General features: G+C 42.9%; 1 protein-coding gene across 5 annotated transcripts; it reads left to right on the plus strand.

Annotated features, from left to right (window-relative positions):
* Positions 1-3249: 3249 nt before the first annotated feature.
* LOC308319999 (serine/threonine-protein kinase STK11-like) lies at positions 3250-23727 on the plus strand. Of its 5 annotated transcripts, none has more exons than XM_080770283.1 (11): positions 3250-3382; positions 4644-5400; positions 5533-5616; positions 8356-8445; positions 8540-8672; positions 8857-8993; positions 9097-9224; positions 9674-9731; positions 13541-13749; positions 19082-19360; positions 21702-23727. In XM_080770283.1, exons 2-10 carry the CDS (start codon positions 5120-5122, stop codon positions 19318-19320), a joined length of 1359 nt encoding a protein of 452 aa, XP_080626409.1. In that variant the 5' UTR covers positions 3250-3382; positions 4644-5119; the 3' UTR covers positions 19321-19360; positions 21702-23727. The 5 variants fall into 5 exon arrangements, with proteins under 5 accessions (XP_080626409.1, XP_080626405.1, XP_080626407.1 ...); XM_080770279.1 differs by having other exon boundaries at positions 19082-19355; XM_080770281.1 differs by lacking the exon at positions 21702-23727 and adding an exon at positions 21661-21686 and having other exon boundaries at positions 19082-19355.
* The last annotated feature ends 279 nt before the right edge of the window (positions 23728-24006 follow it).

Consider the following 24006-nt stretch of genomic DNA (forward strand, 5'->3'; position numbering starts at 1 on the left):
AATGTGTTGTGGACAAGTGATGTCGCTCCCTCTATATAAATATTTGGCCCAGATGGAATTATGCTGCTGGGATGGGCGATGCTCTCAGCCAATAATAAGGCAGGGCAGGACACAGTTTGAGTCTGACTCAATTTCCAGAGTCAGGAAATTATCCATCCCCTCCAGCTTTAGACTAGACGCAGGGCACTTATACAGTATTGCCTCGCAAAACATGCTCACATCATATTAGACTAATTAATTCATGGAAAACATCCAAGGTGTGGGAGTAGACTTTGTTTAGGTTGTTGTTTTTTCACTCACATCTGTTTCCATGAATTTGGACAAGTAAATCATAAAATCACTGCTGCTTAACACAAAGGATTGGTGGACAACAAAATCCCTGGGTAAAGCCATTTTGATAGTGACTTGACCCAGTACATACTGTACATGTGGTGAATCATTCATATATGTAAGCATAATTCCTGTGATACGATGACCATCAACTACTTTATCAGAGACTGACATCTGTGCACAATGATACGAGATACATGTTCTATTCCTATCCATTCTGTTCTTGTCCTTGTCTCATACCTTCTGGTCACGTAATGTACCCTATATTCTCCATGTTTGTATTAAACCTCAGAACTTGTTGTGTGATATTGCCTGGTGTCATCTTGTTCTGTGCGGTGCGGTGCGCTCGTAGGGGACCACATGGTTGGTCAACCAGTGGTGGACAAAAAAGTATCAGCTTCAGTACAGGTCAAAGTATACTCCTGGTCAAATATTACTACAAGTGAAAGTCAAATGTGTACTTGAGTTGAAGTATTGGAGTCCTTTTTATTATTATTATTATAATAATAATAATTATTATTATTATTAAAATAATGTTGACAACAATGTGGTCTTATTCCATCATCATTTGATAGGGCCAAAAGCCAGCCTGCAGGTCACTTATTAATTTTATGGTCACATCTTTCTGTGTTTCTGCCTGGTAAACCGAAGTTCTCATACTCTTCGTGCGTGGCGTTGTCTGTGGTTTTCTGTACTCCTTAAAACTTAAAAGCACATTGTTCCTGATCCATCCACTGTCTCTTTAAAGTTATTCTGTGTGGTTCGGCAAAGAAAAGTGGAGGAATAATAATTGCAATGCAAATGAACTCATTTGTAATTTCATTGCAAATATTAAAAAAAATACCTTTTGTAATGCAGTAGAAGACCAACACCAAGTCTAGACAGTCTTTGTATTGTTAATGAGGATGAAGCCTCTTTGCAGAATGGGTTTTTTCTTCAAAAAATGTTCCAGTAATGTTTTTTTTATTTTCTTTTGCTGCACTTTTTCTCTTGCACAGAGAAAATATACCATTGACTTTTGTTTCAGAAAGCTAGACATCCATCCCAAGACAATACTGTGTTGGATAATCTAATTACAGAAGATAAGGATGATCAGAAAAATGACAGATACCAATCCAAATTAATTAAAATAATCTAATAAAATCTTGTTTTTGTTAGATTAAGCCTTTGATTTGCTTGAACTTTGACCACGCCTAGAATTGCACTAAAGCAAGGTATTTGAGTAACTATATATGTTCAGTTACTCATCAGTCCAAAGTACAAATCATGTAGTTAAATGTACACTGGGTATTGTGCACTTCACCAAGAACCATACAACCCACACAATAATCTTTAGTCGGTTGATCAAACACAGAAGGAAAAGCCCACCAAGTGAGCATAAAGAAATTTAAACCATCAGTGTCAGTGGGTAACAGCAGGTGACTGGCCGTCATAACGCTTAGAGGTGGTCCACGGCTCAGTTTGTGCCAGACATCAATGAACTGAGGGGGATAATGTGCGTAATAATTCATGTGTACTACAGTGGTCTCTCTGAAGGTTTCAAAGCTCCATCATCCCATTTCTTGGGTTGTCCGAGGAAAGGGCTGGAGACCGTCATGGGATTTGTTCAGTCAAGATACATTTTGTTTCATTCATTGGCACAGCCTAGGCGTGTATTTTTGTAATATTATCCTGTTAATTTCTCCACAAAATGGCTCTCTGGGATTGTGACAGGTTTACATAAAGCATGATCACATTTGACTCTCACAATCAGATAAACTTTAACAACAGCATCAACTCTACTGTTTTTCTTCTGCCTGCACTCATTCACCTCCCCTCCCTGTGGCGTATATGCTGTAAGCCAAAGTAATGTCAGTCTCCCCATCTGCCTGTCACCATGTTTTTATGCTGTCCCTTTGATCGTAGCGTTAAATGAAAGTAGCATATGCTGTTGTAGCTGTGTCTTCAAGAATGATGTTGCCTTCTGTTGCATGGAGCAGTGGAGGATCCCCAGGGTACCAAAGGAATGCTGCCTGACCCAGGAGGAGAGGAAAGGAGAAGAGAGAGAAGTGAGCGGTGACTGTGGGTGGCCCTGCCTCTTCACTGGGTCTCTGCAGATCCACTCAGCTCCTCACATGGTTTGGATCATCACTGCCAAGCCATACAAATGAATTCAGCATGGTGGGGAATTTGGAGCGCATACACTTATGTATGATCTTTATTATAGATTACTTTGCCCGGTCTCCAGACATGTAAGACCCTTTCAAGTGGGGGAACTCTGTGTGACACTGCAGCATGATGGAACACGAAGACTCTACTGGGTGACATCTGAAATGGAGTGCCCCCCTTTCATGGGGCAGGTGTGTGGAGCTCTTTGGTCATATCAGAAAATAAATAAAATGAAAAAATAACATTGAACGGTACTGCCATCTAGTGACAAAGGTTGACATGGCATGGTGAAAATGTAGGATTGCAGTGTTCGTCACATTTATTTTATGATGTATCGTTCCCTATAATCACAGCACTTTAAGCAGCATGCCACAGTCTATTTAACTAGTATAGTGGCCAGGGATAAGGGGGGATTTGAGAAGGGGCACAGACTATATAGTTTTAGGTGTGAAATCCACTTTCAATGCAAGAAACTTAAACTAAACGCATCGTACCCTTAAAAAATCATACAAATGATGCACAGGTTGTTTACCACAGTGGTTCTCAGAGTGGATTCTAGGGACTCTCTGAATATGTATGCCTTTAGGCAGGGGGGGCTAAATTGACCCTTACAAGTCTACTCTGACATTATAGTACTTCCATTTGTATACTGTCAGAGTTAAGGGGAGACGGGGAAATTTTAAAATTTGAGAACCATGGCAAATAGACAGTATTTGGCCAATTGGCCCATAGAGTTAGATTTTGTACAAAGTTATAAATAAGGGCCTAACATTTAATTATCCTAAATACCACAATGCCTTGCGGTCTAGTCAGATTTGCATGCGGCGGAAGCCAGCATGGCGTTACGGCGTATGTAAACACTTTGGAGGCTTGCTCGCTTTACAGCTAATGCTAGCTGCGTTTGGTAAGATCTACTAACGGCGCTGTCTTCTGACAAGCTTTACTTTAAATAAGTCTTACGGACAAAAGGTAACATTTTTACTAGTTTAAATAACGACCATTTACATGTAGGTTTGTGGACTGTAAATATATGCGTAGTTGTCACGGGTTGAGTCGGATTAATCATAGCTAACCTAAGTTAGCCAGATAGGTTCGGGAATCGGCCCGGGATACAGACAGGTCATAGCTAGCTAGCTATAGCTATAGTGTTGGTCTTTGAAGTTATCTAGTATTTAATTTAACCTAAACTAAAAAATGAGTGAACAAAATTGCTGTAAGGTAATTTAACACCGTTTAATGTAATACTGCTGCAGTGCATGGTGGCCGGCGCAATGTCAGTACAGGTAGTTAAGGCTGTCAGTTGACAGTTATATGACAACCAATTACTTCATACAGTAGCCTGCCCTACAACACCGATGTGTTGTGACAGTATGCAGGTATACCTGGAACGTAATTGTTTGCAGAGATGGTCTTTTAACTTTTAGATCACGTTGCTGAATATTTACAATTACCTACCGGCTTTACCCCGCATGTGTTGGCGACAGGCCTGTCATTATTATTATATAATCGCCTATTCTATTCCCAATTATTTGAGATAATCGCAATTATTTAGCATACTCGTTTCCATGTTGAAAAATGTTAATCTTTACAAAAAATACGTGATCTAAAAGCTTGTATATCAGCTACTTACGCTATTTAAAAAATTGTATAAAATTATAGTAGAGTCTTTGCAAGTTATTTGTCATATCAGCCGTAGAAGCAGTAGAAGGATATGGATCAGATCTAATATCAGCCTAGGTGTAATTTTGTATTATACGAAGCCTAAAAGGCAAATGCCAATTGCACAATTGCATCGTTAATCACAATTATTTGTATGACAATTCATTGTCAGCTTTGTAATCTTGACAGCCATAGCGTTGAGTGAAAGAACTTAGTGCTAGCATTACTGAGGGAACATGTCTTTGAAGGAAAGAATAGAGACCACAACACTGGTAATGATTCTAACTCCACTCCAGCTACATTCAACGTTTCCATCACTAGGATCTTCTTCCTGAAGAAGATCCTAGTGATCGAAACGTTGAATCTTAATAAACCAGTGGAGCTGAGTATCGTTACCACCAGTGTTGCGGACTCTATTCTTTCCTCCTGTATTGCCGTTTGTCTAGCACCTGGGCTAGAGTGGATGTGCATGTACTATCACCTTTAACATGTCTTTCAATCTACAGGAGGACCCCGGTAAATTGATCGACAAAGAAGATATTGTCCACACCTGTCCCTGACACAATGCGCTATCCACGTGGGATCTGTGCAGCTATCTTCTAAAAACCTAGTACACATTCAAAGTAAAGGGCAGAAGGATCCCAGCGGTATTACATCAAATTTCACAAGTCAAGAAGAACAATGCAGACTTCATGTCACCGGGAATCCCCAGTCTTACAAGGATATGGTTGACACGTGAAGAAAGCTCACTTCGTATTGTCTGAGGTCTCTCAAACAGATCCACACAGTGTTCAGTGTCATAGTTCAGTTGACTGGTTAATCTTAATTTCTTGCACATTATCGATCAAATTTTAATTTCTGCTTACTAGTGTTCTTGCGAGCCTTTCACACAGTAAATCGGGCTCTCTGAGACCGAGTCAACTGTCACTGTAAAAGCCATTTGTGTCTGAGAACTTAGGCCTACATCAGGCACGGTGCAGCAATGAGTGCAGAGGACCTCCCTCATATGGGTTACCTAGCAAACCAACTGTTGGGCATGGACACCTTCATCCACAGAATAGACTCTGCTGAGGTCATCTACCAACCTAGGAGGAAGCGGGCCAAGCTGATAGGGAAGTACCTGATGGGAGACCTGTTGGGCGAGGGATCCTATGGCAAAGTGAAAGAGATGCTGGATTCTGAAACGCTCTGCAGGAGAGCTGTGAAGATCCTTAAGAAGAAGAAGCTCAGGCGGATACCCAATGGAGAGGCAAATGTCAAAAAGTATGTAGCTGTACTTTTGTTACGTACTGATACATTACCAAGCTAGGGGTTGTTGTTTTTGATGTACTATCGTCCTTAAAAAGTTGCTAACCTGTTGGGGTAGACATGACACTTTTATGTATTGTTTTCCAGGGAGATCCAACTGCTACAAAGGTTGCGGCACAAAAATGTGATTCAACTGGTGGATGTTTTGTACAACGAGGAGAAACAGAAGATATATCCTTTTTAATGCTGATACAGAGACTGTATTAGTCAGTCACCAACTTATCTGTAGGTTTAACTGCCAGTTATTCACATTAAAGAGCAGGCGGAAACCAGTCTCGTACTAGCCTGAGCTAACGTGTTAAGTTTCTGGTCTATAGGGGTGGGGTTTTAGCGGCTGAGATTTGCGCACGCCCTGATTGGATCTCACCGATCTGTTCGTCAGCCCTGGCCACTCCTCTCCCACCTAGTGAATCGCTACGTCACATAATTTGGAGCGACACCCACCCGGAAGCGTTGACTCCCACTTTTAGACCAAGGCAGCCAATGCGTTCCTCCAGGCTTTCATTTTTTGCGCAGACGAAATGAAAGCCTGGGTATCGAGGCTCGTACATACTGCAGTAATATCATAGCTCTAGTTGTAGTTCATGAAAATGTCCAGCGGAGGGTAGTGTCTACCTGTTAAATGGGAAAAGGAAAGCTCAACATAATGGGCTTGTTGCAAATCCCCTCACTTCATGAAACTCATTAGCCTTTGTGTCTGACATTAGCCTAAACAGACCTTGAGCTGGTCAGCTGCCCACCACATACTATTTTAGATGCTTCTTTCTGTCATATGTTCAACACCCTGAGAATCAGCAGCTGACATTTCAGAGGCGACTATATACGGTAGTCATACGGTAGTTATGAACTCTAGCCTACATGATTTTACTGCTGTTGCTGAGTCACATTTAATTGAGTTAATGGATTCAGTCCTGTCTGACAGATTCAACCAGATTAACTTGGTAATTGAATTTCTGTATCATGGTGTTCTGTGTGATTTCTATAGTGTGATCCACAGCTCTTTTTCCTCTTATCTTGTCAATATCGTAAGTATAGTACCAGTACACTTGCTATGATGGTTACTATCTGTGTTATTTAGATTAAACAAAAGCAGTATAAAATACATTGAGGCTGTGTCAATCAGTCTGGAAGTAGTAAAGGAAATGCAGTCTTTGTAACCTTGGTGCAAAACGTTATTTATCACGAATCAACATTTCAATCTGACCGCCATCTTCAGGGCATTAGGAAAGTCTCCACATTATTTGCACAAAAGAGTGTTTGTTTGGTCTATAGTAATTCTGTTCAAAAGTGGTTTTACTCACAACATTGGTAACATTTAATCTGTCCAGAAGAAAGCCACACACAGACTTTAATCTACAAGCAAGAATATCAAGGAGACATTTCTCTCATTCTCTCTGTATATGTCATTTCTTGGCTCTCTCCAACTCCCTCCTTTCTCTCCCTATACCCACCCACAGTCTTGTCGGAAGTCACTGTGGTGTTGCGTATGTCGGCCAACTAAACTGGTCTCGGCAGTGGTAATTGCCCTGCCTGCCCCAGCCTGGCTGACGGCAGCTGCATCATCTATCCACTCAATTTATTTTCCTGCGTTACTGATTGAACCGGCAATGAGGGCAGGACAAGTGACGTAGACCGTCCATCGCAGCCCCTCCATAACAACTTTCTTTCTCCTTCAACCCCTCCTTCCGTGGGTGTTTCATGTCGATCATGTGCCCCTCCGGCCCATAATTAATGGGGCTGTTTAATGTAGGTGCACGTCGCTGCTCTGACACTGCTCTCTCTCTCCCTCCCCCTTACTCCCTTGTTCCATCGCTCTTTACCATTCCTCCTCGCCTATCTCTCTCTCTCCCTTACTCCCTTGTTCCATCGCTCTTTACCATTCCTCCTTGCCTATCTCTCTCTCCCTTACTCCCTTGTTCCATCGCTCTTTACCATTCCTCCTCGCCTATCTCTCTCTCCCTTACTCCCTTGTTCCATCGCTCTTTACCATTCCTCCTCGCCTATCTCTCTCTCTCCCTTACTCCCTTGTTCCATCGCTCTTTACCATTCCTCCTCGCCTATCTCTCTCTCTCCCTTACTCCCTTGTTCCATCGCTCTTTACCATTCCTCCTCGCCTATCTCTCTCTCTCCCTTACTCCCTTGTTCCATCGCTCTTTACCATTCCTCCTCGCCTATCTATCTCTCAACCTTACTCCCTTGTTCTCTTGCTCTTTTCCATTCCTCCTCGCTTCACATTTCTCTCTCTTCCCTCCTCTTCGCTCCCTCCCTCTCCAGTGTGAGAGATGGACACTGGCAAAGTCGTGACTAAGGGACTCCCTATGTCATAGTGACTGTCATTATTATTCCTGCCTGTGTGCTAGTGTGCCTTTCTCCACACCTCCCCGGTGGTAGGAAATATATTGGTCTCATGCTCCCACATTCATAAAGCTTTCTAACTGATGGGCTGATGCATATCTCACTCTGTTCTGTGACTGTATAGGCTCCCAGTCTCTCCAAGCTCCAGACAGGTGTAAAACATATATGTATTCAACTACACAATATATCTATCAGAGGTTGTTGAATCAGTGAGTGGGTTGTTGAGTCTATAATTGACATTTGCAGGCTTGTCTGAAGAAGCAGCGTGCTGGATTATTTTCAAGATGCCTGTTCAATCAATGTTGTTTGTAGAGTTTTATTGATCAGACTATTTGGTCAGCCATGTATTGATCAGCAAAGCCTGCTTTGCCAGTCAATACATGGCTGACCAAAATATTGTTATGTCTACAGTTATTGTCTAAAGTAAATATATATTTTTAATGCTTCTCAAACATCTTTTAAAACTATGATTGTGATATGGAACAGAGCGACGCGAATACTGTGCTTAGTGTATCTTAATAGCATCTTAATTGCTCATTTCCTTAACTGTGTTACGTATATGGTGATGGAGTATTGTGTCTGTGGGATGCAGGAAATGCTTGATAGTGTCCCTGAGAAAAGGTTTCCAATTTATCAATCTCATGGGTAATTTATTTGCTACTACCACAATAATGGCCATCAAATATCTGTTGAGCTTAAATCGGCTGCTCTAGTATAGCTGTCTTTCTGGTCTGTTTAGTTACTTCTGCCAGTTGCTGGATGGTTTGGAGTATTTGCATGGCCAGGGCATCGTTCACAAAGACATCAAACCGGGGAATCTGCTGATTACCACAGAGGGGGCTCTCAAAATCTCTGATCTGGGTGTTGCAGAGGTCAGTCATATTAAGAGTCAGACACTATTAATATTGTTATTTGAATTGCTTTTTTGTTGGAATTATTAGTGTTGATAAGCATGATCAAAACTCACTTTGACTTACTGAAAATAGTGTGAACAGCATGAAGCTTGATCTTTATGCGGGAATTAATGTTGACGTGTACTACCATGTTTCCCTCCAGGCGTTGGAGCCATTTGCAGAAGATGACACATGTAGGACAAGCCAGGGCTCTCCAGCCTTCCAACCCCCAGAGATAGCCAATGGCTTGGACTCTTTCTCAGGGTTCAAGGTTGACATCTGGTCAGCTGGTGTCACACTGTAAGGCCATAATGTATTCGAAGTTTTTGGGCACTGGCATATACTGAATAATGGATGAGTGAGTCCTAATGACCCAGTGACTATATCCTGCTTTCTCTTTTAGATTCAACATCACGACAAGTCTTTACCCGTTTGAAGGTGATAACATTTACAAGCTCTTTGAGAACATTGGGAAAGGGGAGTGCAGCATCCCAGAGGAGTGCCACCCTCTCCTCTCAAGCCTACTCAGTGGTAAGAGTCCCACTTAACCACATTAACCTTGGTGTCCCTATTTTTGGCATGGCATTATAGGCAAGAATCCTCAAAAATAGCCTGGGTCTATTAGCTCAGGGGTTCTCAACGTTTTTGGCTTGGGACCCCCGGAAATGCTTTGGCCATGTCTCGCGACCCCGCCCTGCTCCTGTTCCCCACCCCCAATACAAACTTGACTGCAAAAATAACCTTAATAATATAGAAAATATATCGTAAATGAATACTGAAGTTTATGCATGTACTATGTGTATTATGTTATGTAAACTCTTAATTTCCATTTCCCAGCCATTCAGTTGAAAAAAAAAAATTATCTCGACTCTCGTGCTAAACCGTTTGGGAACCACGGCACTGGGTTACACACAACATGTCTGTTCGCTTGTCCTTGCATCACACCAAAATTGACAATGGCTTACTTTTGACTGTTCCAGGAATGCTGGAGTATGACCCTGCAAAGAGGTTCTCAATACAACACATCAGACAGCATAAGTAAGTCATCCTGTTCCATCTTGTCAGTGACGCCACTGCTGCAACTTATTGCTACAGTTCAGATGCTGGTTCAACTTATCTTCCACAACAAGTTCCACACATGCCAAGGAGAGAGAGTGCTCCAAAAATTAAGTGCAAATTAAATTTCAGATGAAATTGCTCTCACTACAGCGCCATAAGTGATGGTCACATCGTGTGTGAGGCACACAATTAGCGTAATGTGTTTGAGGAAACAAGCTTTCCTTGTGTGCAACATTTTGCATGGAGCCTCACTCTTTTTGGTTTGTCTTCGTATTGACGCCACCATGCCCTCTGTGGACAGCATTATTATTGTTTTTATTATTATAAAAACAGGAAAGCATCCGTGTCATTTTGCATTGGATATTCAAAAATGTCAGATATACAAGCTCAAAGAGCATCACTTTATTCAGCGCTGCGAGCTTGTACATCTGCTGTTTTTGAAGATTTATTAAACATTTAACATGTGGGAACTACTGGTTTAGAAGGAATTTGTAAAATAAAATCTTAATGTGTTAAATGGAGCAAGTTGCAGTTTTCATTGGTAAAGTAAAGGCTCATTCATAGTCTGGATTTTCGGTGGTGAGGTGACCACCGAACTACAACATGACGTCACAAGCCGCGGTGAAGAGCAAACCACCGCCCCAGCCCTTCTCTCTGTTTTTACTCAACGTTACGCTCAACGTTATTTCAGCTCCGGTGGTCACCGACTCACCGACTGGTCACCTCACCACCGAAAATCCAGACTATGAATGAGCCTTATGCCTTGCCTATCCATGGAGCCCATAGTGCAGGAGCCTATCTCCTGTTTCTGTAGCTTGAGGCAGCTTGATGTACAAGTACACTCCCTGGACATGACGCTAGTATGTCGCAGGGACTTAACCCCAATCCAACCCTTGATGCTGAATGCCAAGCAGGGAGGCATTGGGTCCCATCTTTCTTTGGTATGACCCGGCCGGGGATCCCAGTCAGGCCACTGACTGGTCAGTCTTCATTGGTCCTCAGGTGGAATAGAGCAGACGTAGAATACGCACATCGACAGGCTGGGTGCTGGGCTAAAAGAAACTTCATGTAGATAGGATGGAGCCCGCACACCACAGGTAAAGGTAAGACGTTCTTTATTTAAATGCTGACAATGACTAGGGCCATTAAATCGAATGAACACTTGTTCAAAATCTGGCACCACTGGTCACAGAAGGCTGGGTTCTCTCTGCCAATTGTCGGCACTAGTTTTATTCTGAGGCATTTTGGAATGTATTTCTTCCGTAAATGATCACTGGCAGAGAGAACCCAGCCTTCTGTGACCAGTGGTGCCAGATTTTGAACAAGTGTTCATTCGATTTAATGGCCCTAGTCATTGTCAGCATTTAAATAAAGAACGTCTTACCTTTACCTGTGGTGTGCGGGCTCCATCCTATCTACCTCAGGTGGAATACACATAACCTGAAAGAGAATATGGCCCTTTAATTACCGTACATCTGAACAATGTTCAGAAGCAGTTTTCATCATCAGCGAACGGCAAGAGGTGACTTGTGCCTGATTTATACCTGGTTGCACGCCGTGTCACGCTCCAAAAACAACCGATCTACAAGCTCGCAACCCGTCATGCTGCGATCCATTGTGATACAGTGTGTAGATCTGATATTTCTAGTGAGCGTTGAATGGCCTAGCTGCTGCTAGGCAGCCGTGTATCCCATTAAATTGTTGTTCACTTTGTCCGAGTGTTAGTGAAATGTGTAAAAATGGAAAGAAAAAACTAGGAAAAGCAAAGTACGGTAAATGTTAAAATCGTCTCCTGCAGATGACTTGTCTGCCTCTCTTTGAACTAGCCCTTTCAAGACTCTTGACTACACAAGCACTGATGCTCTTGCCAGTGCTGGCTACAGTTGCCATGGCAACAAATGACTGAAGCGTATCTATGTGCTGGTGTTGTAAAAGACAAAAGGAAAGCGAGGGAGCAGGAGGAGGGAATGTCGTGATTCTGTTCCACACTACGGCTTTATAATCATCATTTTCATTCACTGTTTTCAGTGTGAAATTGCCTCTTATTAGAAATGATGCAAAGTGGCAGTTTGTACACACACTCAGGTTGTTATTGGTTGCTGGCAATTCCTAGCATTAATAATGTGCCTCTTCTTGCTTTTCCCTTCCACCCCCAACACACACACGCACGCACGCACGCACGCATGAGCCTTCTTTTGCCTACCTCTCGAGTGTGCTCATCGACTCCAACTATGAATCATTCCAGAATCAAACCTGTCTGTCATATGTGGTAGCTTTCTATTTACATGATGCCTCAGCCAGAATAAGCAACAGTGGGGGAGGAAATGGTACATGGGGAAAAAAAGAGACTGTTGTATAAATATTTAAACAAGCAAAAGGGCAGATGGGTCTTGAGGATTAATTACTATGCTGAGTGTAAATATGAACATTGACTGCGACTAACAATGGGCTAGAGGGGGATGCCGTTTTAATGTGATAATGTTCAAGTGAATAAACCAGAATGATGCGATTCCAAGAAATGTCAATAACCACAGAAATCATTTTCTATGCTCCGCTCATGGCCATTCATTCTATTTGGTTTGTGTAATTCATCCTTTTTGTGATGTAATTGTTCATTATTTGTATGCAACTAACTGGAGTGTGGAGGTACCACAGCGATGATTACCCTGTTACCCTGTTGTACATGACAATCCTGAGTGTTAATTTAACTCTTGAGAGAGTAACAACTGTAGCCAAATGGACCATTACGCCCATATGGGTACATAACTTTGTGAAATTTGTAAAACTGTGTAAATTCACATTCTGGATTGTACAGTCTAAACACTCAGCAGGCCATTTAATGTGGGCAGGGATTGCGTCCACCCGAAAAACATTTTCAGTCTTGCGCATATTGGACCTGAATGTTAAAATGAAAAACGGAAAAAAGCATACAATACATGTAAGAATGCAATCCCACATTGGTCAATTTGTGCATACACATACTCCCACTCATCACACACTCCACTCTCACCGTCCACACTTGTGCCCACGGACACACACAAACTACTTCACACAATAAGGTTAAACACACACACACACACACACCACACACATTGTTAACCAACTGCAATGACTACCTACTTCGTGCCCCTGTGTCGCTCACGACTCTGGAGTTATGAAACAAAAGGCCAAGGTTACATTACTCACATCTCTCTCAAAAAGAATGCAGCACGCTACACAAAGCGGGTTGGAGGAGAATTTACTTTTTTTGTCAATTGGAAGGCCATGTGATGTGGCCATTTTTCGCCTTTGAAAATAGCATACCGTATTAACGGAAGAAAAGGCACCTACTGAGAACGTGGATTGCTGCAGTGAAATTTTCATACAGTGAATACAAGCTTGTGTTTTTTTGGTGTGTATTGTGTAATGTCCAAGTTGTATCTATCTCTAATTGAGGCGAAGAAATAATAATAATGGATGTTAATGCAGCATACTCCAACCAAACATGAACTTTTATGTCAGCTAGTATATGTCTATAAGAATCGTAAGAACTTTGGCAGTGTAGTTTTTATTTTTTGACGAACTAGCCAAACATAATTGTTAGCCAAACATCATGTGTGATTGTTAAGACTCATGTGCTCGTGATTTTTATTTTGGAGTATATATATATGTGTGTGTGTGTGTGTGTGTGTGTGTATATATATATATATATATATATATATATATATATTTTTTTTTTTTTGTAGATATCACAAGTCGTTCAATAATCGATTCAACTGATTGACTGCAGCCCTATTAATGTGTTTCAGCTGGGTGAGGAAGAGGCACCCAGCCACGGAGCCTCCTGTGCCCCTCCCCCCCAGCGCTGACTGCAGGGACCCCTGGCGCAGCATGACAGTGGTCCCCTACCTGGAACACCTGCATGGTTATGGGGAAGTGGATGAAGAGGAGGATGAGGAAGATGAGCTTTTCTATGGTGACAATGACGTCATGTACTCGCATGGCTTCACTCCCACAGGTTAGTGTGATGGCCAAAGCCAAGGGATCATCATTTCAAAAGATGGATATAAACCATGCGTTTTGCATAAATCGTCATCATGGTGGCGCTATAACCGGCAGATGTGGAGAGATGCAGGGGAAATGTTTTTCCATGGCCTCTAGGGAGTGCGCATACAAAGTTGTACACAGATCAATGCAGTTATAGGTAAAAACAGGAATTGCCCTGTTATTGCGCCACCGTGAGGCTGATTTGGATGGAAGATGGGAAATGGTGCAGATCCGTGTTGATAATAATAATAATAACTTTATTTATATAGCACATTTTCATACATAAAATGCAACTCAAAGTGCTTCACATAAAAATAAAATAAAAATAACAAGCAGCGGAATGCCGGAAACAAAAGTAGGTCAATCATTACAATACACAGTATATACAATTAGCAAATAAAAATAGCAATACAAAACTAGAACATTAAAAATGGTAAGGAAATTTGTACCAGAACACAAGATAAAACTAAACAAATGCCAAGTTGAAAAAATAAGTTTTCAGCTTGCTCTTAAAAACATCAAGGGAGGTCGCCCTTTTAAGGTGCAGTGGTAGGGTGTTCCACAACTTGGGGCCATAGACCCAGAAAGCGGCCTCACCGGTGTTCTTGTGTTCACATGACTATGGACATAGTGTATACCAAATTGTGTGATGTATGGATAAAATGTGTACGAGTAATCTACAGAAATGTGTTTTGCCAAAATCTGCCTCATGGTGGCGTTCTAACAAGCCGTTGTGGAATAATTGGGGCAGAGGTTCGTTGTTGGCACACACACACACACACACAGTGCGAAACATACTCTCCCCCCATGCCTTCGGCCTGGTGGAGACAAATATGTTGGATGCGTCTGATATTGTTGCACTTATGACCTTTTTTTTTAAATAATGTTGTCTAGACACAGTTGTTGCCATGTGGTAACCAATATCTTTCATCAGAAGAGTGCTAATTAAGTCTCGCTTCATGCATTCCCTCCATTTCAAAACTTTTCTTTTCAGCTGTCACACACACACTGCCTCTCCCCCTCCCACAGTCCCTTTAGTCTTTCTTTTTTGCACTTTTCCTCTAGCTCCTTCTCCCTCCCTTCCACTCTTTTAATAACATTGGTAATCTTAAAGCCAGACACTTTTGTCCTTGCCAACCAAGAGAGGTGCTCTTTTTGTGGGAAAACACTGATTTCTCTAGTGTCTAGCCATTTGTCCTGACAGGGCTGGGCAGTAGATGGGCTAATGGCAGACTAGGTTATAGTCTGGGGCTAATGTGCTATGCTAATGTGTTTTTCTGTCTTTGGGGTCTGCTTAGTACAGTTTCTTTGTCTGTATGATCTGACCTAGCTGTTGGATAAAGGACAGACAGCATATTATCTGCAGGGGAGGAGAGCTTTATTTTGGTGCATGATAAATGGTTTTTGCCTTAAAGCATTCTTTTTAAAAGCTCTAAACAATGAGAAGTGTAAAAGTTTTACACTTTTCATTGTTTATGCATGTCATGTCATTGTATTGTATGTTTCTGTCCAGGGTGTCCCTGATGAGTTAATTTTCTCTGCCATGACGTCCTTTCTTATTAGTAATTACCTCGTCAAACTTTGTTTTGGCAAGTATGCCGCAGGCTTAGAAATTTACTTATCAGTACGAAGTATCTTTGAAAGCTGGTTTCCTTCTACCTCTATCATTTGTATGCCCTTTCATTGCAATTAGTCGGCACTCATTTCTTCCAGTTTTTGCTTTCAAATTGTCCAGGGGGCTAGATTCAGTTAAGGGTCCAAAGTGTCTTTAAAACACTGATGATCACTGGAGTGCGGGAACTCAATGCAATGAGCATTCATGACCTTTTCTTTTATTATAAAACCTTTCTCTTCCATGCGATCGACACTGGACGTCCTCTGCAATTATGAAATTCCATTTATTTCCCCCATCTTTCCCTCATAATTGCGATGACGACGTGGTGAGTCAGAGGAGGTGACATAAGGACATGCTACAATGTACTGTAACAGGCCCTCGGAAACCACTCTCAATCAGCCTCCTATCATTGACTTTCCATTCAACTTACGGAAATGGTCCCTTTATTCTGCCTTATTACACATCAGTCCTGCAGGCCAGATCTGTCCTTTGTGGTCGCTGGGGAAATTATGTATATTTATTAGTCTTATGTCGAGGTTTACTATGTTAGTCTTTCGATAGGAACATTTACTGTATCTGTTTCCTACTGTAGAATTTTATGAGCTGGCCTTGATTGTGACTATGTGTCCCAATTAAATCAGGAGGAGCATCACTCTTCTTTTCCTGTTTGTTGATTTCCCCGCCCCCAGTATGCCAGGCATAATTTTCCTTTGCCAATTCATTGTAGCTTGAGTATGCTGGGACCGGAATTCTCCGTATGTGTGGCAGGAAATTAGATTCCATCCCCTTCCATCCAAAGTGAAGGCAACCTATTTTCACCTAATTCCATTCAGCTGTGTTTACAGTGTCGCATAGTTGACGTCTGTTCGAGACTCTGTTATGATTGGATTATTTCCGTTACTGTCCTACGATGTTCATTGACGTCTGTCTGCATTTGATTATTCCTGTTACTTGCGGGCCTGTCATGTTCATCTCCCAGTCACTAGAGCCAGGGCGGGGCCATAATGGTTAACAACGGTCACCACCAGTGCATTTGGGCTGCAGCTTGGTACAAAATTGTCTATTAAATCTACCAGGAACTTTGACCGACAACCAGCCTCCATTTGAAGGTCCCATTCTATTCTGAAAATGCATTTCCAAGGTACAAAAGAGAAACTGACCAAGATAATAAAATGTGCAGTAATAATCCACAGTTCAGTTTGAAACAACATTATAGAAAATGCTGTAAAGTGCAAACGCATCCAAAATCTGTTTTAGGGTGCATTTATTCTTACTGGATTACTAATGAGGTTTTAGTTGTGTGCAGGGAGGCTGGACTTTGTACCCTATAAAGCTGTTGCCTATCAAGAGTATTAGAATTGAGCCCACGCAGAGCCTGTTTTGCTTCAATTCAACCCACTACAGTGAAAAGGCAGCCATAGGTTTTTAACTGCAGTGCTGGGGGGGGGGGGGGGGGGGGGTTTATGTGTGTGTGTGAACCCTTAAGTGTGCGTGCCCACACAATGGCCTCTGCAACCCTTCTCGCAATGATTCCCGGAAATGTGCACGTTCTCCCTGTTAGCCGTCGCTCACTAGTAGCCCAAATCGGCCATTAGAGGAGAGCGAGTCTTTAGGTTGCCATAGCAACTGGGTGAGTCATTCTGCTGCAGTCAGTTTAGTCACACCCGCACCGACTGTATGTTTCCCTTTCTCCATCTTGTGTCTCTGCCCTCCCACACATCCAACCTCCCCCCTCTTTCGTCTCACCTTAACCCACCATCTTTTCTCATTTGCTTTCATTCTTTTCCCTTTTAGTTTGCACCTAACATGGTCAGATCTGGAGCTACTGTATGTGACTGACAGGGGTTCCATATGATATCCTAGCTGTACATATGATCCACAATTATGGTGGGGGTTAGGGCTCTGTGTATTTGGGTTGGGGGTGGATTACACATTTCTGTGCATGTGTTTGCTCATCCATGCCATGTAGGATTGATAGGTGGATGCTAGTGATAAGGGTGAGCGGAATGTCACTGCTCTCGCTTTGATTACTTATTTATGGCTCAGGCTAATGAGTAAACCCACCACTGACAGCACACTACTGAAGCAAGCGGGAGTCGATACAAGAGCGCTGCCTATTTGTGCAAATTAGGTTATTTTAAATTTCCTATTTAGTATGATTGGAATTTGTAAACGTATACAGCTTCTAGTACACAATTCCTCCAAACGCTTTTGTCAGCAAACATGAATGTAACCATGAAAATGTTGCAACCCCAAAATCACACTTGTGTGATGTGAGGGGTGCTTGGTAATGACTAATGTTTGTTTAAAGTGCTCTAAACAAACATTATACCATAGTTATACTATTATATCTAGAGAGCAACAGGCCCACCCCCCGCTATTCACTTCAATGGAAGTCTGGGGGGGGGGGGGGGGGGGCTTGGTTGAGACTTCTGTGCAATGTTTTAGAGTATGGGGTCAGACTCGCATTGGCTTAGGCGGTGTTTCAGAGTATGGGGTCAGACTCGAGCAGCCAATCATGACTAGGTTGTGCCAAAGTCCCCTTTGCCAACAGCAGTGATCATTAGCCAGGTTTCACCTGGCAAAAAGACCCCAAGGCGTCCCCACATGTCCTGGGCCCTCTATGGGTGTAATTATAAAGACGTGTGGAGACAGAAGTCTTGAGCACTTACTTAATGGTTAAGGTTTCTATGCCTTATGACGTACTTCTGAAAGCCAGTAGTTATAAGGGCTAGCGCCCCTCAAAGTGTTTAAAGTGCTACTGTACATACAGTAATATGACCAAAGCTCATCTCACCAACTTTGTGCATTATGCATTTAGAAATGTTGGCCCCCTTTCAGAAGTAAATCAGCTTAAAATGTTGTGTCGCTTTTGTGTTGTGGTTGTTAGCTTTACTATTTAAAGCAGCTGATAATATCTCCTCGTACTTTGACCTGTACGCAATAATCTTAGCTACTTATGACCTACTGTGTTTATACAGTACTTTGTCATATGACAAATAGCGGTTTGGAAAGAAATTGGTACATTCTCGTCTATAATGACATGCCCAAAAGAGGACACCAGGTTGACGGTTACATTTCTGTCTGCCGCCACCAGACGGATCATAAATGACTCAAGACTTGTTGACTTCAATTATAAAATCTAAGTTAAATATAAAAAACCCAGCTAATGTAAAGAGTACATAATACTTGGCACTGATATGTCCAACAGTTTGCGACATAACCTCTGGGACCATGTTGTACAAAATGATCTTGATCCATCATTTCAAACTCTTGTGTATTAGATTTTAAAAAGCTGCCCTCAACTCTCTCACGCATCATCCTTTCTGCCTCTCTTCTCCACCCTCTCTTTTGTGAACAAGTCAACAAGCAGAATGTGAAATTGGATATAGATCCTGATCATCCAAGACTACTCTATTTCAGTGCATCTAACTTAATTTGGTGAAATTAAACGGCAAGGATTACTCTTGTCCTTGCCCCCTCCCCCCCCAAGTTCAGGTTCTAAAACCCTTTCATATGTATTGCTTTTTTAATTAGATTAACTGGTTCCTAATCCAGTTCGATCTCCTTGGTAGTATTGATTCATTAATTAATTATTGTTAATTGAAAGTCTGGAGACACAGCGGCTGGACTGTGGCCTGTAATCTACCCCGGTGCTGACCCTGGTTTCTGTGATGTCATACCTCAGGACGGCTGCAGGAGGGTGGGCTAGACAACAACAACCACCATGGTCTTCTGGGGGCCGGCCTGGCACTGAGGGGCCTGTGTGTGAACGGCACCGACGGAGAGAAGGAGATGGAGAGCCTCTCCGCCTACAGGCCCAGGCCACGGTCCGAGCGCCTCTCCAGCTCCTCCTCCAACCCCTCCCGGACAGGAGTGTCCACTTACAGCCGCATCCGCAGGCTCTCCACCTGCAAGCAGCAATGACCACCCCAAGGCCTCAGAGCACACACACTGGACAGGTGAGGTGAAGTTGCAAAATGCACACCTGCATACACATACAACCACATAACATTGATCCCATCAGAAAGGGAAAGGGGGTATTTCAAAGGTACTTAACACTGTCAAATTCAACTGGCACAAATAGTTGCTGTTCGGTCACGCCTAGTGGGAGCTGAAAGCTTGGCGAGGACGAGGTAGGAAGGCAGCACGAAGAACTTCTAAGTTGTAATGAAACGCACATCATCAATTAAAATACCATAACAAGCTAGGGAGTAAACAACGTGTTGTGTCCTACACTGTAAAATCCTCACAATGTATTTATTTTAATAATTTGAGACTCCAAAGTTAAAATGGCACTGAGGATTTTACAGTGTAAACGACAGCAATGGCCAGCTGGCGCGCCAGGTTCCGTTTTATGTCTAATTGCGAAACGGAACCATGGAGAGTTGTGCTCGGCCCTCAGGGACGTACGTATGAGCTAGGAGGGGGAGGGTGGGTGGAGGCGCGCAGAGTAGAACGAGCTGGATGACGCAGCTGGGGCGTGTGTGGGGGGGGGGGGGGGGGGAGCGCTGCTGGTGGAGTGGCGGCGGCCACACGACGGGCTAGAGTGGAATCCTCCTGCACTCTATACAGGAGGGAGGAGGAGGAGGAGAGAGGGAGTGTGGGTGGGTGGGTGGGTGGGTGGAGTACGTGGGAGGAAGATGCTGCATAATCAGCTTTCCAGGGTTTTCTCCCATACTTTTTTCTTTTTTTTAAATCGTTCTCTCTCTCTCTGTTTCTCTTATTCTCCTGGGCTTCTGTTTTACTTTTTGTATCCACGTTGCAGTGACCCATTGACTGTGTCTGTCTCTCGTTCAATATATGGCTCTTCCTCAGTTCATACATCTGTATCGGTCTTGCCGTTCGGCCCTTCCTTCTGTCTTCTATTCTGCCCCTCTGATCATCTCTGTCTGTCCCTCTCCTTCTCTGTCTCCTGTATCTCTGTATGACTCATTCACAAGTGTAGCTTCTTGTGAGGTTTGAAAGAGTGGGACATCATATCGTGATGTCTGGCTCTCTCCCTCTATGTTCACCTGGCATTAACATACAGACACTGCTTGTCTGACGAGGAGAAACCGTCAATGTTACGCAGTACTGACACGATGATTTTACTTCCCTATTAAGCAGCAAGTCGATCTACATTATATAAGTCGATTTGTCATACGTTTACATGGCTGGTTATTTTAAACTACCAAGCCGTATAATTGAATAGGAAACCATTTGATCGCCACAGTCCTCCGTTTACGTTCACAGCATTGTTATGCCAGAGGTTGTGCAGTTCACTCAGTAGAGCTCCTGTTGAGCATAGTGCATCATTTCGTACTTATCCGCTGCTGCCATCACATTGAATTAGCTACAGATAATAGGTGGAAAATGGAATAGCTGTCCAATAGTGAGCGAAAGGGAGTGAGTCACCGGTGTCTCCCACACATTTTAACGGTGCCTGGAGCCTCTCCGCTAAAGGGGGTTAGTGGATGCGGGGGAGGGAGGAGGGCAGCACATGGATGGAGGCGGAGGAGCATGGGGTGGGGTGCGGTGGGGAGGGGAGGTTTCGGTATTCCTCCTCTACATCATCTCAGAGACATCCCCCAGTGCTGCGCTCCTCTCAGTCAGTTCATGTTTGAAGGTGAAACTGAGAGACTCGGAGAGAATGTATTAATTCATAATATGCATGTGTTACGTGTTCACAGTTGTAGCCCTTAAATTGAGGAAAGATCTACACCCCGTATATGGATGGATTGTGTGTTTTTCTGCATGTTTTTATACAGTATGTGTGCATGTGCGTTAAGTAATGGCACACCATCCCCCCATTTGTGGTTTCCAGACGGAGGATGACTAATAGTCTGGCTGTGAGGAGACTAAAGTAGACCGTGTTTTCTAAGGCAGACATTTTAAATTGGCACAGCAAACTCCTCACCTTGACAGCCAGGGCATCTCACAAATATAGAGAAAGGGAAATCCCTGGATCCATCTCTAGGCGATGGTTATGACATACACAGGATTCAGAAAGAAAAGCTGCGATTGCTTAACATTATCCAGTAAGTAATGGTAAACTTCTCCTGACCTGTACCACAGACCATAACATGCTCTGGGATTCACCTGCAACTGTGTGTTGTTTCTTGACATTTTACAACCCAAATACAAACCATCCAATTAGTCCTTCAACTGTGATTTTTACAAAGCTGTAGAACGCTGAATGAAAGGCTTTGTGTTTTATATCCTGTTGTGTCTCATATAGGTTGGAGTGTTAACGGTGTATTTTATATCCTGTTGTGTCCCATACAGGTTGGAGTGTTAACGGTGTCTTTCTGTTGTGTCCCATACAGGTTGGAGTGTTAACGGTGTCTTTCTGTTGGCGTGGAGGAAGCAAGTGTTTTTTTGAGACATCGCACACACAATGACATGCTGCGTTGCACAGACGAGAGCAGCACCACCACACTACTACTTCACATAGGGAAACCCTGTACAAACGCCATGCTGCTTTCATGACTGACTGACTGATCCAACTCTCTGGTTGCCCGTCTTGGCTGGTTGATAATGAAGAGCGTGATGACGGCAAACGGTGCCAAGGATGAAGACGACGCCGTGTGAAGCACGAGGGAGAGGAGGAGCAGTGGTGTGAAACTGTGCGTACTGTAGCCATCCTCTATACTTTAAGCAAAGCTCAACTGCAGATTCCCCAAAGACCCCGCCCACATCTCCCCCCTCCTCTCTCCCCTCCCCTCACTGAATGAATGTAGCTAGTTTTAGAATTCAACGCGGTTAACTCAGCAGTTACTCCCGTTTTTAAAGCGCACATTGTGATGTTGTTTTGAAGTGATTGAATGGAATGAAATGTCGGGGCTGTTTGAAATCAGTGTTGTATAATTATTGCAGTGAATGAATAAATGGCATGATGAAGTGATGTGCACTGAGACAGAGAACTCGTAGTACTACAAGCATTATCCATTGTGTCTGAGGTTGGGTTTATATTTGCCTCTCTCTGTTTGAATTGTTTCTGCTTGGTGGTTCTCTCCCACGTTGTTTTTAAATTATATTTATATATAAAATGCACTCCCAACCAGCAACAGTACAGTATGTGTGCCTTGTGTCATTTCCTTCTGTTGAAACTGTTTAAAGTCTCAGTCAGTGGCCAAGTACATCAATTACATTTGTGTGTTAACATTGGAATTCAGAGTACAGCTGAACCACTCATCCCAGGAAATGAATAAATTAAACATATTATATCCGTCACCAATATGTCATGAATCAGAACCTATTTTATTGGACAAGTGTGGTTACACAATCAGATTAGCCAAGGGATGGAAAAGAAAAATATATATATTAATATTGAAGGAAAATAGGAAAGATGTTATTTTTGTCACTTGAACTCATCTGGTTCAGTATGAGGGTTCTCTAGATTGGATTCTAACATCTAGAGCAGTGTTTCTCAAAGTGGATATAGGTACCCCCAGGGTTCCAAATGGACCATTACAGGTCTGTAACTCTTGAGCGTGAGTCTCTGGGTCCTTGACATTTCAAGGTTTGATTACCACTGAGCCCTTATTTTCCCTGTCCAAGGGCTTGGCATTCCTTTCTGGCATCAGCAGTCATGGCTGTGGGCTCACTGTATGTTGCCTGTCTGCCTTTTCTGGTGGCCACACTGGGCTTCCTTGCTTCATGGAATCCTTCCTACCAGGTGTATCTGCCCCAAGTCAAGTGCCAGTTGGTTGGTCTTGTAGCTGGTATTTCCTCCCAATCACTTCACCTGGTCACCCTGGTTTGCCAATGCAAGGAATTGCACTCGGTCGGTTCTGTCGAGGTTTTCGAGATGAAACCACTAATGAAATTAAAATTCTAATGACTACTGGACTACAGAGTAACCTTATGTAAGGGCCTTGAATGCACTGAAATGTTTTTGGTAGATTTCTTTGGGTCTTATTTTGTCTTATCTATATTTGTTTCTGATTTCTTTGCATGTCATTTACATTAAGAGCGGGATGTGATTCAAGGTGCTCTGCACATGCTGTAGTCTCCTCAGCATCATGCTTGTTTCCCAGTGACTTTGATGTATTATTCTTATTGGTGGGTTGGCTTGGCGGTAACCCAGATTTTGATAAGATGATCTAAGCTCCTGCTGTGCCAAGCTTGATCATGTGCAGGCAAGAGCCCTGTGGGCAGAGCCAGGCTCCATATTGGCTCAGGAGGACAATGGACAGTCTAAACTAAGTTTTCATTTCCATTCGTTCCTCCACAAAGAGACGAGGAGGTGTTCGTTAGCATCCTGCTGTGCTGTGAGAGATGATTTGGGTTATACGTCCTGGGAAAAATAGAAGTGCTTGGTGAGATTAATAAACATTTGAAGCATTTGAAGTAATTTTCAATTAATTTTTTTGTTTTTGTAACTGGGTTGTCTTGTTATACCATTCATCCATCCATCTTCAACTGCTTATCCGGAATCGGGTCGTGGGGGTAACAGTTCCAACTGACATTTTCAGACTTCCCTTTCTCGAGCATAATCTGCTCAGCTCGGCTCTCTTTTTGTCACAACAGTGCAGTACAGTGACTGCAACACTGCTCCTGCTGCTTCGTTTCTGATCTCGTGCGTCAGGAATGGCAAACAAAAATAAGTTTTACTCTTTTGTACCCATA

Source organism: Protomyctophum bolini, assembly GCF_963924005.1.
Source record: "Protomyctophum bolini genome assembly, chromosome: 8".
NCBI lineage: Eukaryota > Metazoa > Chordata > Actinopteri > Myctophiformes > Myctophidae > Protomyctophum > Protomyctophum bolini.

Coding starts and splice junctions, on each gene's coding strand:
- LOC308319999 (XM_080770283.1), top strand. CDS start 5,120: ATGAGTGCAGAGGACCTCCCTCATATGGGTTACCTAGCAAACCAACTG. Junction 5,617..8,355: donor AACGAGGAGAAACAGAAGAT/ATATCCTTTTTA, acceptor TAACTGTGTTAC/GTATATGGTGATGGAGTATT. Junction 9,732..13,540: donor CAACACATCAGACAGCATAA/GTAAGTCATCCT, acceptor AATGTGTTTCAG/CTGGGTGAGGAAGAGGCACC.